Raw genomic sequence first — 12,752 nt, forward strand, 5'->3', positions numbered from 1 at the left:
GCAGGAGTCACAACTGGAAGGGATATGTTGCTATTATTTAATTTAATGCAAGTGTGATAAAAAGTTATTATAACACGGAAATCATAAGTACAACAATTCACGTAATAGTTACTTCTGATACTCAGTTGATGAACTTCATTGCTGTTCTACGTCGTGTTAAGCTACTCTCACTGAAAGTCTAAAAGCTGAAACATAACCTTACAGACTAATGATCCATTTCCCAGATAGGGACTTAAACAGTTTCTCTATTAGCACAGCTGGGGAAAAATATGCATTCTATTCCTGGCCTTTAGTCTTAAGGGTTGATTAAGATCCAACATTTTTCTGTTAGAAATGTGTGTAGACTTTGACAGGTTTAGAAACAAAGACACAATACTCCTCTGTAAAGTGATACTGTGAAAAGTCACTGAGCTTTGGTAATGCAGTCTAAAACAAGGGCCAGCTAGAGGAGATATTCAGTAAACAGACAAAACTAGTGGCCATTTGCCTGTGTTCATCAACATAAACCTCTTGAACTAATGTGACCAATGGAAGTGTAATTATTCTCTATATTAATTAAGAGTGAGTTGTGAAACTTGAGGGCATACAGTATTACGGCCTTGGCTTCTGCAGAATAAAATATGACTCTACTGCTTGTACTACTCTGACTATACTTACCAGAATCATCCAACGGATAATATGACAACTGCTGTTCCAACAATAGTGCTATACAACTACTGGCATTGCCGTCAATTATACTTTTTGTACTGCTACTAATATTACGAGCACCAGTGCCTCATCTCTGCCACTATTTCTCTTAGTTTGACGGCTCTAAGCTTCTAATTCCCATTAACATCCCACCAGGATTTAACAAAGAGCAGACAAGCCCACCCTCTAAATACCAGCTTAGCTTGTCAGACATGGCTCTTAATCATTTTCATGCATCTCTCAAATGACCACTTTGGCATTACACCATGCAGTCATCCATATTACTTGTAGTGGACATGCTGTCAGGCTGACCTTTCATCAAGCGCCACAGTCCCCACAACAATAAGAATTACAGCAGATGATGGATTATGGACTGTGGAAGTTTTGAAGAAAGCAAAAAGGGAACTGCATTCCCAGTGCATTATGATGTCAGAACTTCAAATTAAGTTTCTTAGACTTAGAAATCGAGTGAGATTAAAGTAGTGCGGAAAATTAAAAATGACTGTGAGCTGAGTCGCAGTGAATGGCGATGGGATTTGCTAGCGGTAACACCCTGTTTTCGTTCCTCTGCCACCTCAGGGATGGTTCCAGGATGCTACTGCCATAGAAACCAGGGTGTAAACAGAGCAATCATATTTAAGTATATTGTGACTAAATAAATATAAATGTATTCATATTCTTTCTTGAAATCCTTCAAGGCTGCTTAAACCTCACATTCTCAGGAAAAGTGAGGCTATTCTTTGGAGTCAACAATGACCTGTCCAGTCAGACTGTCATAGCAAAGCAGAGAAGTTGTTTTTGTGAAGCTTAAACTAGTGTAATGTCTTGAAAAAGGAAAGATTTAAAAAAAAGTTTCTGATAAATTCTTGATTGATTAAATGCTTATTCGTTTTAGCCGTACTTTAATTGGGTGTAATGATGAACTGTCTAGAAGCTGAGGGATAACCTAAACTGAAACACAAAAGCAGCAGCCATGGCTGCCACGATGGAAGACTATTATATTTGGTCACACACAAGTGGAGAAATGTTTAGGCTCCATACTGTGAACAGCCGGGGAAGCAGTTCTTCCCGAGCGGGTGTTTTATTGTGTAGAGGCTTGTTCTCCCTTATGGCCTAATCAAACTTTGTAGCAGCAGCGGTAGTCGTGGTAGCAGCACTAGTGTTCCAGGTAGTTGTGTGGATGTTATGGCTGGCTGGGAGAGCTAGAACACATGCTGCTGCCATCTCAGTTTTGCCATTATGAAGTTGAGCTGTTAGAAGAGTGCCATTATGGTTATGGATTTGCTTGTTTGCTCCCCGCTTGGTGGAGAAACAGCATGAAGAGAGAGGTTGTTTCCCCTTTGTTTTCCATTCCTGAAAAACAGAGAGGGTTTAGGACGGGGGGGTCAAAGGAAGAACAACCAATGATTATTTTTACGGTAATATAAATATTCTGCGGCAGAGACTTTGCCCAGGACGACAGGCAGAGTGCTTTTTGTCCAGAAACAAGAACATTTCTAATGAAATGGGATCCTGCCTGCACCTCTTCAAGGACTTCATTTAGATCAGATTTCTGTCTCCACCATCAACACTATCCATCCTCGCCATCAGGTCAGCAGTGCAAATGGCCACAATGAAAATTAGAGGCTGTTTGTAGGTCGAGCCGGACTCATTTCCTGTCGCGAGACAGAAAATCCAGCCACTATTAACCCCATAGTGAAGCAGCTATGTCCACATCACAACTTAATTAACAGAGGTGAGGGGATCAGTGGCAGTTGATCCCTCGCTAAAGCTGCCTTAACGACCTACAAAGCAAAGACCAGCACATACACACCCATGCACTGCAGGTGTGCACACATACCGTTCTACAGAAAGTGGCTCACTCAAATACCACCAGTCAATTTACTATATCTGAAAAAAAAGAACTGGTTTTACAGTGGGTTCTCTCATGCATTTACAAATGCACATACTTACACATTTAAAGCTTTTTTGTTTGGTTTGCAGGTTTCTGGCACAATTCCATTGTTAAGGCAGGAAGGGGAATGTCATGAGGAACAATACATAAATACAATAAATCAAACTGTAGCGCCAGGATAAGAGCAAACGTCTCCACTGCTCTCATCCCTGCATCTCCCTGCTCTGCGACACTCCAGCCAGCCTTTTGCCTGCATTCTTGTCATGTTCGATGTTTCAGCCAGTGCTGGAATTGGGAGCCTGCCGGCCTGTGAGTCAGCCCTACATGGTGTGAGGAGGAGAAGTCGACCAGAAGCACAGACAGCCACGAGCTCCCACTCCCAAACGTTGGCTCTCTGACTGTTGGAGGAACTTTAGAAGGGAAATATCTCTGCACTGCTGCCAAGATGTTCAATGAGTCTGGGTCTCAGAGGCCTTTGACAACATCTCTCCACATTAAGACACAGTGGAGCTTGTTCTTTGCCATTTCAGCAAGGTTAGGCATGTGTATTGTGGATGTAGATATGATGTGGAGGAGGAAGTATTATATAAAATTATCATTACCACAAAATAAAAACACAACAAAACAAGCCTTCAATGCCGCAAGAGGAAGCTGTGTGAAATTTAATAAAAGTGAAATGTCAGGGGATATAGATGACCAGTTTGAAAAGACCAATATATGTTGTCTGGGCTGAGGCTATCACTGAAGACACCAAGATCCTGTTCACACTTGGCATTAATAGGTGTCCTGGGTCCGATTGTAGGACGTGTGTGAACACAGCCTAAGATCAGCCTAAGATCAGGACTTGTGGCAGGTAACCCTATCACACCCGAGTGTACCAGTGTGACGAATGTGATGGAAATATCTAGTGCTGGAATGAGGTTGAGGAGACTCCGATTTCTAAAGCAGAAGAACTTAATTCATGCACAATGCATCGAAGAAAAGAAAGATGACGGGTATATTTATATGCATGGCCCAGACTCTCTGTCTGACTCTAAGAGACAAATTGACCATGAGACACAGCGACGCTGCCTGTTGCCCTCCACCATATACGCAAGATCATAGCTTTTCCTAGTGAACTACTGCTGATTGTAAATGACATTTGAGTGCAGGTGATGCACAGAGACCTATAAAAGACCGAATACAAAAAAAATAACGAAAAAATGACTTTCCCTCCTGCAAAATGTCTAACATGAACCTGCGGCCCAGCCACACAGGTGTCTTCACTTTGCATGGTGGTAAGGTGCTCTCCTGAAAAGTGCTCATCTGTGGGTGTGTGTACCTGTTAGTGTGTCTGTCTGAGTGTGTTATTTTTTTTCATTTGCAATGCAGCCAAACAAACTGTTTGCTGAAAAGATCCATCACACTGTAGTGTTTAAGTCATGAAGACTGCCACCGTCATGCCACACAGTTTAACTGAAGTTGCAATTGAATGTTGCTAAATGACGTTAAATGGGCTCCTAGACAGCTGCATCACATGCAGAACTGTTTCCTGTGGATTCTTTCTTTGTAAATCCTCAGTGGGAAAAGACAGACTCTTCGACTAACAAAGAAAATTACAATGGAGGAAACCAATACCAGAATACAAATCTATTGCCGAGTAAAAATATGGCGTACAATTACAGATTTGACGTTTACTTAGTCCATGCAGAGGTTGCCTCTAGTCCCTGCTGATGGTGCTCAGCCTTAAGAAGGAGGTCATGAACTGCTCCAATGTAGATTGCTATTGGTCGATTTTCTTCATAATTTGGTAAAATGCTTGTTTGTAATCCAGCACATGCAAACCTGACTGATTATCTGGCCTGAATGTTAAACACAGTGAACACACACAGCAGCTCGGTGAGCAAGGCCACATTGGTCCCAGTGTGTGTGTTGGATGGAGCTCAGGGAAGCCTGACAGCGTGTCTGCAGGCTGGCACACACCCTGACCCCTGGCATATGGTGCATGTACCCAGCCTGCTGGTTTATTTGTCGCCTGTTGACCTGGACTGTAATAATAGCAAGGTTTGAACAAGGACTCTTTCCCTGGCTAACAAGAAAACCATGGCCACACACTGTCTCACTTTAATGAAGTATGGAACATTTACAGATGGCAACAATATTCAGCTTAAATGGGCGGGAAACTCAGTCTTCCACTCCATATTAGTATGGGTCAGGTATAGAACTGAAGTGTACAAAACATTAATCTTGTCTTCCGTGTTTTTTTTTTGCTCTATGAAAAATTAATAAATGGAAAGTAGAAGGTCAGACCTCTGGTACTTCAGTTAGGCCTTCATCCTTATAATTAGGCTATTTTAGAACAAACTGAGGAAAAATGTTACCTAGTTATCATCAAGTTACATGATCAATCTGAGCATTTTACCAAGCTGTCAAAGGCATGCTAACTGACAGCGTTGCTATGTTACTTGAGGGTTCATTATTTAAAAAAACTATTAAAAAAAAATGCACCCATTTTCACTAAAAGGGACTGAATCACATAAGATGCTGTTGTTTATGGCAATGCTCCCTCTGCAGCATTTCTTTGTGGTTTTAATTAAAAACAATGCCAGAGTGATTCAGAATTGCGTTTTCTCCCTGCTGGGGTTCCTCCTGGGATCTCCCAGGCCATGTAGGACCAACAGCTTGAACACCTTACCTGAACCATATTCACATTGTATTGTGAATATGGTTACAGTGAAATTGTCCATAACGTGGCCATACCTCCAACCCTTCTGAAATCATTATAAAATGTATAAATCTAGGCTGTTTAGGCTTAAACATTTTACTAACTTCTTAATTATGTCTTTTACCGTGAAATTCCGACACTTGGTAGTTTCTGGTAAATGTTACACTTGAAAAGATTCTCCTTGAGCTCATCTTTGTTTTTCATCAACTTGATAGTTACCTGTAAGCAAAAAGTTGCTAAATGTATCAGTTTAATTAGTGCCAGTCAATAGAGTGGGTTTCCGGTACTGTCTGTGACTGAAAGTTATTCTGCAAAGGCAGTTACAGAGTAGACAGCAAAACAATATTTATTAATATTGACGTGCAAGAAATTGGCTTAAAAAAGGCAAGAGTTGTTTTATAGTCTCTTATTTGGTTGTCTTTTCTATATTTCCCAGTTTCTATATTTGTACATGCAATAATCTGTATCATGTGTCAAATTGCTTAATATATAAAGAAAACATTCTTGCTTATCTTTGTTTCATCAAATTCCAGGTTTGTCTGGCTCATTAAGTTTACAAAACATCAGTATTAAGCAAATCAAGTAAATCAAAATAAAGCATCCAGATTTAAACTTTAATGAATTCTAATCAGCAGAATACTGCAGAAAATGAAAGTTGAAATATTTTAGAAAGATATCCTGATTTATACAGTTTGAAACAGCCTTGAGGACTAAAAACTAAAAATCTCCTGCTACATTAAGAGAGGACGGTTGGAACGAAACAAAGAGAGAACTATCAGTAAAAGTATTTGTGGACTTACCAGTGCTATCGTCATAAACCACCGTGACCGTCTTCCACTTAAAGAAGTGGACCAGGTCCAGGATGGCCCGACTGAGAGAGGAGAAGTCTGGGAAGAGGCTGACGTAGAAGATATCTCTATTGTCCGACACCTGGTGCTTCCACTTGGTCTGGATGTGGGGCACCCCCAGGGCGTTGCAAATGGACTGGACTGCGTTGGCAGAGGAACTGTGTGAGGGACCGAAGATGGCTGCCACCCCCAAAGAAAGCTGGTCACAGGCTACAGAGGGAAACATTAGACTGGTTATTTATGCCTTACACACATACCGTATATAGCAGAATACACTATTTTTTCAATTCATCTGAATTTAAATTGGTCACTAGAAATTCTTAATTTTTTACTATTGTCATCAAATCTTACGTGCAGAGTGAAACCATCTATGAATGAATCCTCTGTGTATCCAAAGTGTGATAAACTTTTGTCACAAAGTCATTTAGGGTGTTTGATGACTTGTTAGTAGCTGCCTCTGTTATAGGATTAGCTGTAATGAAATCCCCTGTTATACCACTGCCATGCTGTCACTCAGAAGACGTGGAGGAAGATTGGTTTGCAAAGAGCTCTGACCTCAACCCCACCCGACACCTTCAGGATGAACACATGTAGCGAAAGTGCCAGGCCTCATCAGCCACCATCAATGATGCTCACTGATGCTCTGCTCTCGTGGCTAAATTGGATATATCCACTGATATTGATTACACAATCTCTATTGCATTACATTTTCACAACAACATTAAAAGATGTGACCCGGATCAATTTCAGCTTGCTCTCATGGAACTGCACACATAAGGAGGTACAAAACAGCCGCACAGCTTAGCGTTAGCTCGGAACCTGTACACTAATCAACTCACTTGCTACGAGAGAGTTGGTTAAATCACTGAGACATAATATAATGGCGCGTAATTGATAAGAGACTTGAAATGTCAGTCGGATGCCCACACGAAACTGCTAGATTATAGCACTTTATTGGCTGTCTCTGGGGGCCAAACAGGTCTTTGAATTACTGCCGCTGAGTCATTACCTGGAACCAATCAATTCTCCCTGTTTATATTTGAAGTGCTCATCCGTTCCTTCCATTGCCTGATTATAAATTGTCACAATCTGAGCCACTGCAGCTCGCAATCCTCAAACGGGGAGGGGGAGTACATCTACAATGCAAAACAACTCCTGTGTATGTGCACAGATAGAGACACACATTTTGAATATATACACACACAGAGTGAGCAGGCATGAGCATGCCAACACCAGAGGCAAGTCTGTGATTCAGAAACCCATAAATACCTTTCCTGGAGGCCTCGAAGCTGTCATAGATGTTTATCCTTTGGATGTCGTAGGTGAGCGTCGTGTTTGGCAGTAGGGTTCTGTTCCTGTTGATTGTGTTTAAAGCAAATTTAAAGGCTAGCTCCTCCGCACCTGATGGGCCGCTTTCAATGGACTCAAATATCCCACCTGTCGAAGAAGGAGAGACAGCAGATCAGTAACGGGTCAGGATCAAACTGTTACTGCTTTCACAGTGGTAGTCATTTCAATCACAGAAAAATGGCTTATACTCAGAAAAGAGGAAGAAGGTGATCAAGAACAGGCGAGAGGCAGGCAACAGTCACAAATCCCAAATCACAAGCAAATGTCCTATCTCTTAAAAACACTGGTACGTCTGCACACAAAACAACCTGAGGAGCAGGGCAGATTTATAAAAAAGGGTTCCTCAGCATGAAGAGCAGGGATGGGAAACCAATCAGGTGGTGTCTAGTACTGAAGTGACAAAGAACCAGAAACTGCAAAGACAGGACCTGTTAACGATGTCTAAATAAAACAGGATGTTGCAGCCAAAAGTTTTATATAGAGGGGTCACTCTGACACTTTTTCCACACAGTGTCGTCAAACTCTCTCAGCGCTCGGATTCTCGTGATCATCACAGCCTTTTCAGAGATTTAAAAAAAACAAAGCAACAAACATGACAACACCAAAATGAAGGTGCTATGTTACCTATATTTGGCTATTAGACAAATAATGACTACTTGATGTGGTCAGCGCATGAACAATCAGAACTGACTATACTGGATCATCATTGACACTGAGATGCTCAGGAGCTTTTATCTGCGGAGATCCTCACCAGTGACTGACAGCTCAACTCTGATCGTTAATGACCTCCCCATCAAAGGCTTATATATGCGACAATCAATCTGGTCTATCCATCACAAATAATAAGCTGCTGAGCTGTTAACCTTACATACAGTGTTTTTAGAGACCAGCCTGGACTGTTAACTAAACATTCTGCTGAAAGAAGGGAGTCAGAATCTAAATAGCAGGCTGTGTTAACAATGATGCCTTGACTCTCCGTTGTAGCTCCTGAGGCGTAGGTGAACTAAACCAATTGAAATCAGCATGATTCACAATTTCCGCTTCTGATAAACATTAACCCAATAGGTCACTGTCTACTCTCTATACTTTCTGCACAGGCCGTCTCTTTTCATTCAAAGATGTCAGCCCAGGAAGATGCACCACTCGGATTGATTTATTGATCGCCATTTATTAGCACTCTTCTGAGCGGTGCATCTGTTAAAGGAAATCCATGTCGAACTAAGTGACGTTTACTGGGTTGAGGGTAATAAAGTAAGAGCTCAAACCATGTTCTTAAAGTCTGATGAAACTATGGCTCTAATCACACTCAATGCAGCTCCACTTTACCCAAGATACACTTTATTAGAATGTATGGTTGGACAATAGTTTGTGATGGGTGTGGAGCTGCTGTCTCTGTTTACATTTGCTGCAAGTTTTCTTTTACTGAAGTGATTTAACTGCAATCTAAAGGGTGCAGCTTCCAAAACATGTTGTAAAGCACTATTTTTTTAATAGGTTTATATTTCCAAGGACACACACGGCAATCACCACTGTCACTCATTCAACTCCAAGGCAAAATCACAGGTTTGAAGTAGCATCTTATTGTGTATCTAAAACACTTGAATCCTTAGGGAGATGTGCACAAGGAGCTTTACAGCCATGAACACTCTCAAACAGGCAGGAGCTCATCCCTGCACTCCCCCTGCACAGCTCAAGTCTGTGCTGCCACTCCGTCAGATGTGCTCCTTCTTTCTGTTTATAAGGAGTATCTTTTAATTTCTGTGTATGATGTAGAATTATGGATGTGTACCAACAATGGATTTTGGGTATATTCATATTATTGAAAAGAATAAATAATCCTTAGTATGTGTGTGACAACTGTGTGCTTAATTTGACTGTACCGACTCACACTCACTTTCAAAGTGAATTTTATTAGACTCCTCTCTTATTTATTCATTTACTCTGTATTTCAGGTAATCACTTTTGTACTGACAATTCAACACGGAGAGCTTTATGTCCATTCGAGCTTTGGAAGCACTCCAACGCTGTCTATATAGAAAACTGCATATGCTAAAGGACTAAGCAAGCTTTTAATATCCTGACACTGTATATCAATGACCCATTAGCCTCATGATAGCAAAAGCAAACCGGATCCGGGGAGAATTCAATTACAATAATGTGTCCGGTATGAACCACTGTAAAGCATTTCCTTCGGAAAGTCGGGGAAGTGTGTTTAAAAGTGCAGGCCTTCCAAAGCTACAGCCCTCCAGTGAATTCTTCTGACAGCCAGCAGACGAATGGACGGAGACGAGGCCCTGAGAGCAGGCGAATGGGGAAGGGGCAGCTTCTGAGATCAATGTCCCCTGATTGGCCGACGAATCAATCAATGAAGCCCTTGCGGAGCAGTGGAGAGCAGCGGTCGAGGATTGAAGTGTTTTATTTGGGTTAGCCCTATGGCCTGGCACTGCCGGCTCAGTGTCAGTCAGGCACAGACCAGGCCCTGAGCTTTATTTACTCCAACGACACCCACTCTAGTGTAGGACCCTCTTTTAGTCCAGATGTAATCCATACACGCTACTGCACGAGTACTGCAGGCTCCTGTCAGAAACCATTACCACAAGAAGCTGATTCTGATCAATGCTCACTTACAGTGATTTCACCAGTGGGCTCTTTAAATATGCTCTTTTTAAAAGGGGAATTTATTTAGTCTGTGCGCTGGAGCTTAAAGCAAATATCAACAGAGAGACCTCTGACAGCAGCAGCACTGTCGAGAAGTTTGTACTTTCATTAGTATTCATCTCATGGGAGAACCCTATTTTGCATGTCATAATGAGTTTGAATGAATTAATAAGCATCAGTTAAGCGGGATGTACTATAATTGGAAAGCTGAGTGTTTGGAATGGGTCCGTTCACACCCGAGAAGCGGCGTTCCCCCTGCTGAGAATCTCTACGGTTCCACCAGAGGGAACCTGGCCTGTAAATATGGAGATGAATCGCTGAAGAACGTTGAATTAGTGAATTAGAAAGGTGACTGTCTAAGCAGGTGAGTTTGAATATGAATACACTTCGAGACTAATGAGAAAACGTTCTTGTCTGCATGGACGGGGAGATATGGAAATCAAGCTGAATAAGCGAGATGGGCATGGAAACAAAGATAATATCCTCCAGTTTGGTTTGTTCTCATCAGTGAGAGTAGAGGTGCTTTCAAACTGCCACAGCAACTGTTGTGCACGTTCAAGCCACACTCTGTAGGATGGTTGTGATAAAATCCTGCTTTGCAATCTGTGTCGGACTGTAGAATTCAAATAAATCGATCGATTTGAGGCGTTCATGTTGTGTAATGAATACCTGTTGGTGCCTCTCCAGCTCCCAGCTTGGCTTTGTGTTTGTGTTTGTTATTGTGATAGTTAATTGAGTTAGCATCATCACCTTTCCTCACATCCAACACTCAACCCTTCACTGCTGACTGCTGACTTATTATGTTTGAGCTTGCGTGTGTCTAGTTGAGCTTGATGAATGTCTTGTTTACTGAAGTGGTTGCCATGTGGACCTCCTTTCATTGTTATGCTCCTAACTGAGCCAGGCATAACAGAAGTTAATGTAAAATGGCTTAAAGCCACATTGAAAGCAGACAACAGGCGTTAGCATTTGCACCGCTCCTACATTTTGTACATGCAGCAAAAATAAACAACTGCACAACTGGCCGGTGCACTCTACTGTATTTCCTGTTGTATTCTGATTGGCCTGTTTGTAGCAACAGTCTGCGAGTGACAGCCGAGGTTTTTAAAACACTTGGTTTGGTTTTATAAAGAAAAGTGTCACATTGAAATGCTTAAAAGCAACGTCAAGACATTATTCTACATTTTAAGCCCAAACTACATTTTCTTAATGTAACCTGAAGGGTTCTGTGTGTGGGGATTAGTGACCTCTAATGGTGACTGTGCAGATTGCAACAGATCCCCCTCAGTGCTGTAGGTCAGACCTTTGTCCACAGTAGATTTGTAGTAAGAACGTAATCTCGTGTGGATTTGGCTTTGAGAGTGAAAGTCCTGTGTCCAATCCGAAATGTTTAACATTTCTAAATGCAATACAACACTGTAGCACACCTGAAAAAAACAATGACTATAATCCAACCAATCCCTCACAGCTCCCATCGAATGCATCCTGTTGTCTCTCATATCTCTCTTTTTTCTGTATAACATGAACAGATGATATATGTAAAGAGGTTCAGGATACAGGAGCACTTCAGAAGTTACCCTTGTGTTTGTACGTGGGTGAATAAACTTTTCTGAGGTAACAGTGCTTAAAAGGGAAGCAGCCTGACCCAGAGACAGAGATCAGTCAAGAGCGAAAATCAATCGGCACTTCATCAAGCTGATGAAATGCCAGTGGACACGCAGTGACCACAGCACTCTGAGTTGTCACCAGCAGGCAGAGTATCTGAAAAATGAAACATAAACAATGGAAACGTTGCCTCTTGGACTGATCAGAGAGAGTTCTTAAGCAATACGCCACTTAGAGGCTGAGCATCTCAGTGATTCTGAAAAGGCTAAGAGGTGTTGTTAGGCATGACGCCAAGCTGAGGGAAACATTCTTAACTGTTAAAAATCAGGACAGAAACCAAGCAACTTATGTCTGTGATAAAACACATGGTTTTACAGTGATGCACAAAAGCTTTCTGCTTTAGTCACTTATCATTTCACAGAATTTGGCTTGATTATTGGCATAAGTGTAACGTTAATTGATAATTATGCATGTGTTGCAAGTTTCCAGTTTCCCTTAATTTACTGTCACTAATACAATTATTCATATTACTCCAATGGATTGTGTTTCTTTTGCATATACAGAATCTTCAGAAGACTACTGATTTTTGAATGCGAGAGCATGGGGTAGCTACACAAAAAAAAAAAAAAAAGGTGACAAAAGAAAAGGGCTGTTAAATGACAGCAGTCTCCAAAGAAACCAAAGTCAGAATTTAATGACAAAGATATGTGTCTGTATGTGGCAACAATTTTATCATAAAAGCTATATATATATATTTATATATATATATTTATAAAATGTAATATATATTGTTTAGATGGTTTTAATCTAGCATAATCACTCATTGAGTCACTATCAAATTTCTCCCCCATCTGTAGTTCAAACCGAGTTCATGAGAAACCTGCCTGTCTCTTTTTGATGACAAGTTGTCCTCTGACCCTGTTGTATCCGTCTCCCAGTCAAGGATACAGCAGTAAAATCGGACCTGGAAACCCTCACAGATGTCCCATAATTTGGCACGCCCTTC

At 41.3% G+C, this 12,752-nt stretch overlaps 1 protein-coding gene across 3 annotated transcripts in view; it reads right to left on the reverse strand.

Annotated features, from left to right (window-relative positions):
• Window positions 1-12,752, reverse strand: part of grik2 (glutamate receptor, ionotropic, kainate 2) — a 221,194-nt gene that overhangs the window by 143,612 nt on the left and 64,830 nt on the right. For all 3 annotated transcript variants that reach the window (XM_062399698.1, XM_062399699.1, XM_062399700.1), the window contains exons 2-3: window positions 7,403-7,570; window positions 6,086-6,343 (exon numbers count right to left, since the gene is read on the reverse strand). In XM_062399698.1, coding sequence (XP_062255682.1) covers window positions 6,086-6,343; window positions 7,403-7,570 — 426 coding nt within the window. The remainder of the gene's footprint in view (window positions 1-6,085; window positions 6,344-7,402; window positions 7,571-12,752) is intronic.

The sequence above is a fragment of the Platichthys flesus genome, chromosome 11 (assembly GCF_949316205.1).
Source record: "Platichthys flesus chromosome 11, fPlaFle2.1, whole genome shotgun sequence".
NCBI lineage: Eukaryota > Metazoa > Chordata > Actinopteri > Pleuronectiformes > Pleuronectidae > Platichthys > Platichthys flesus.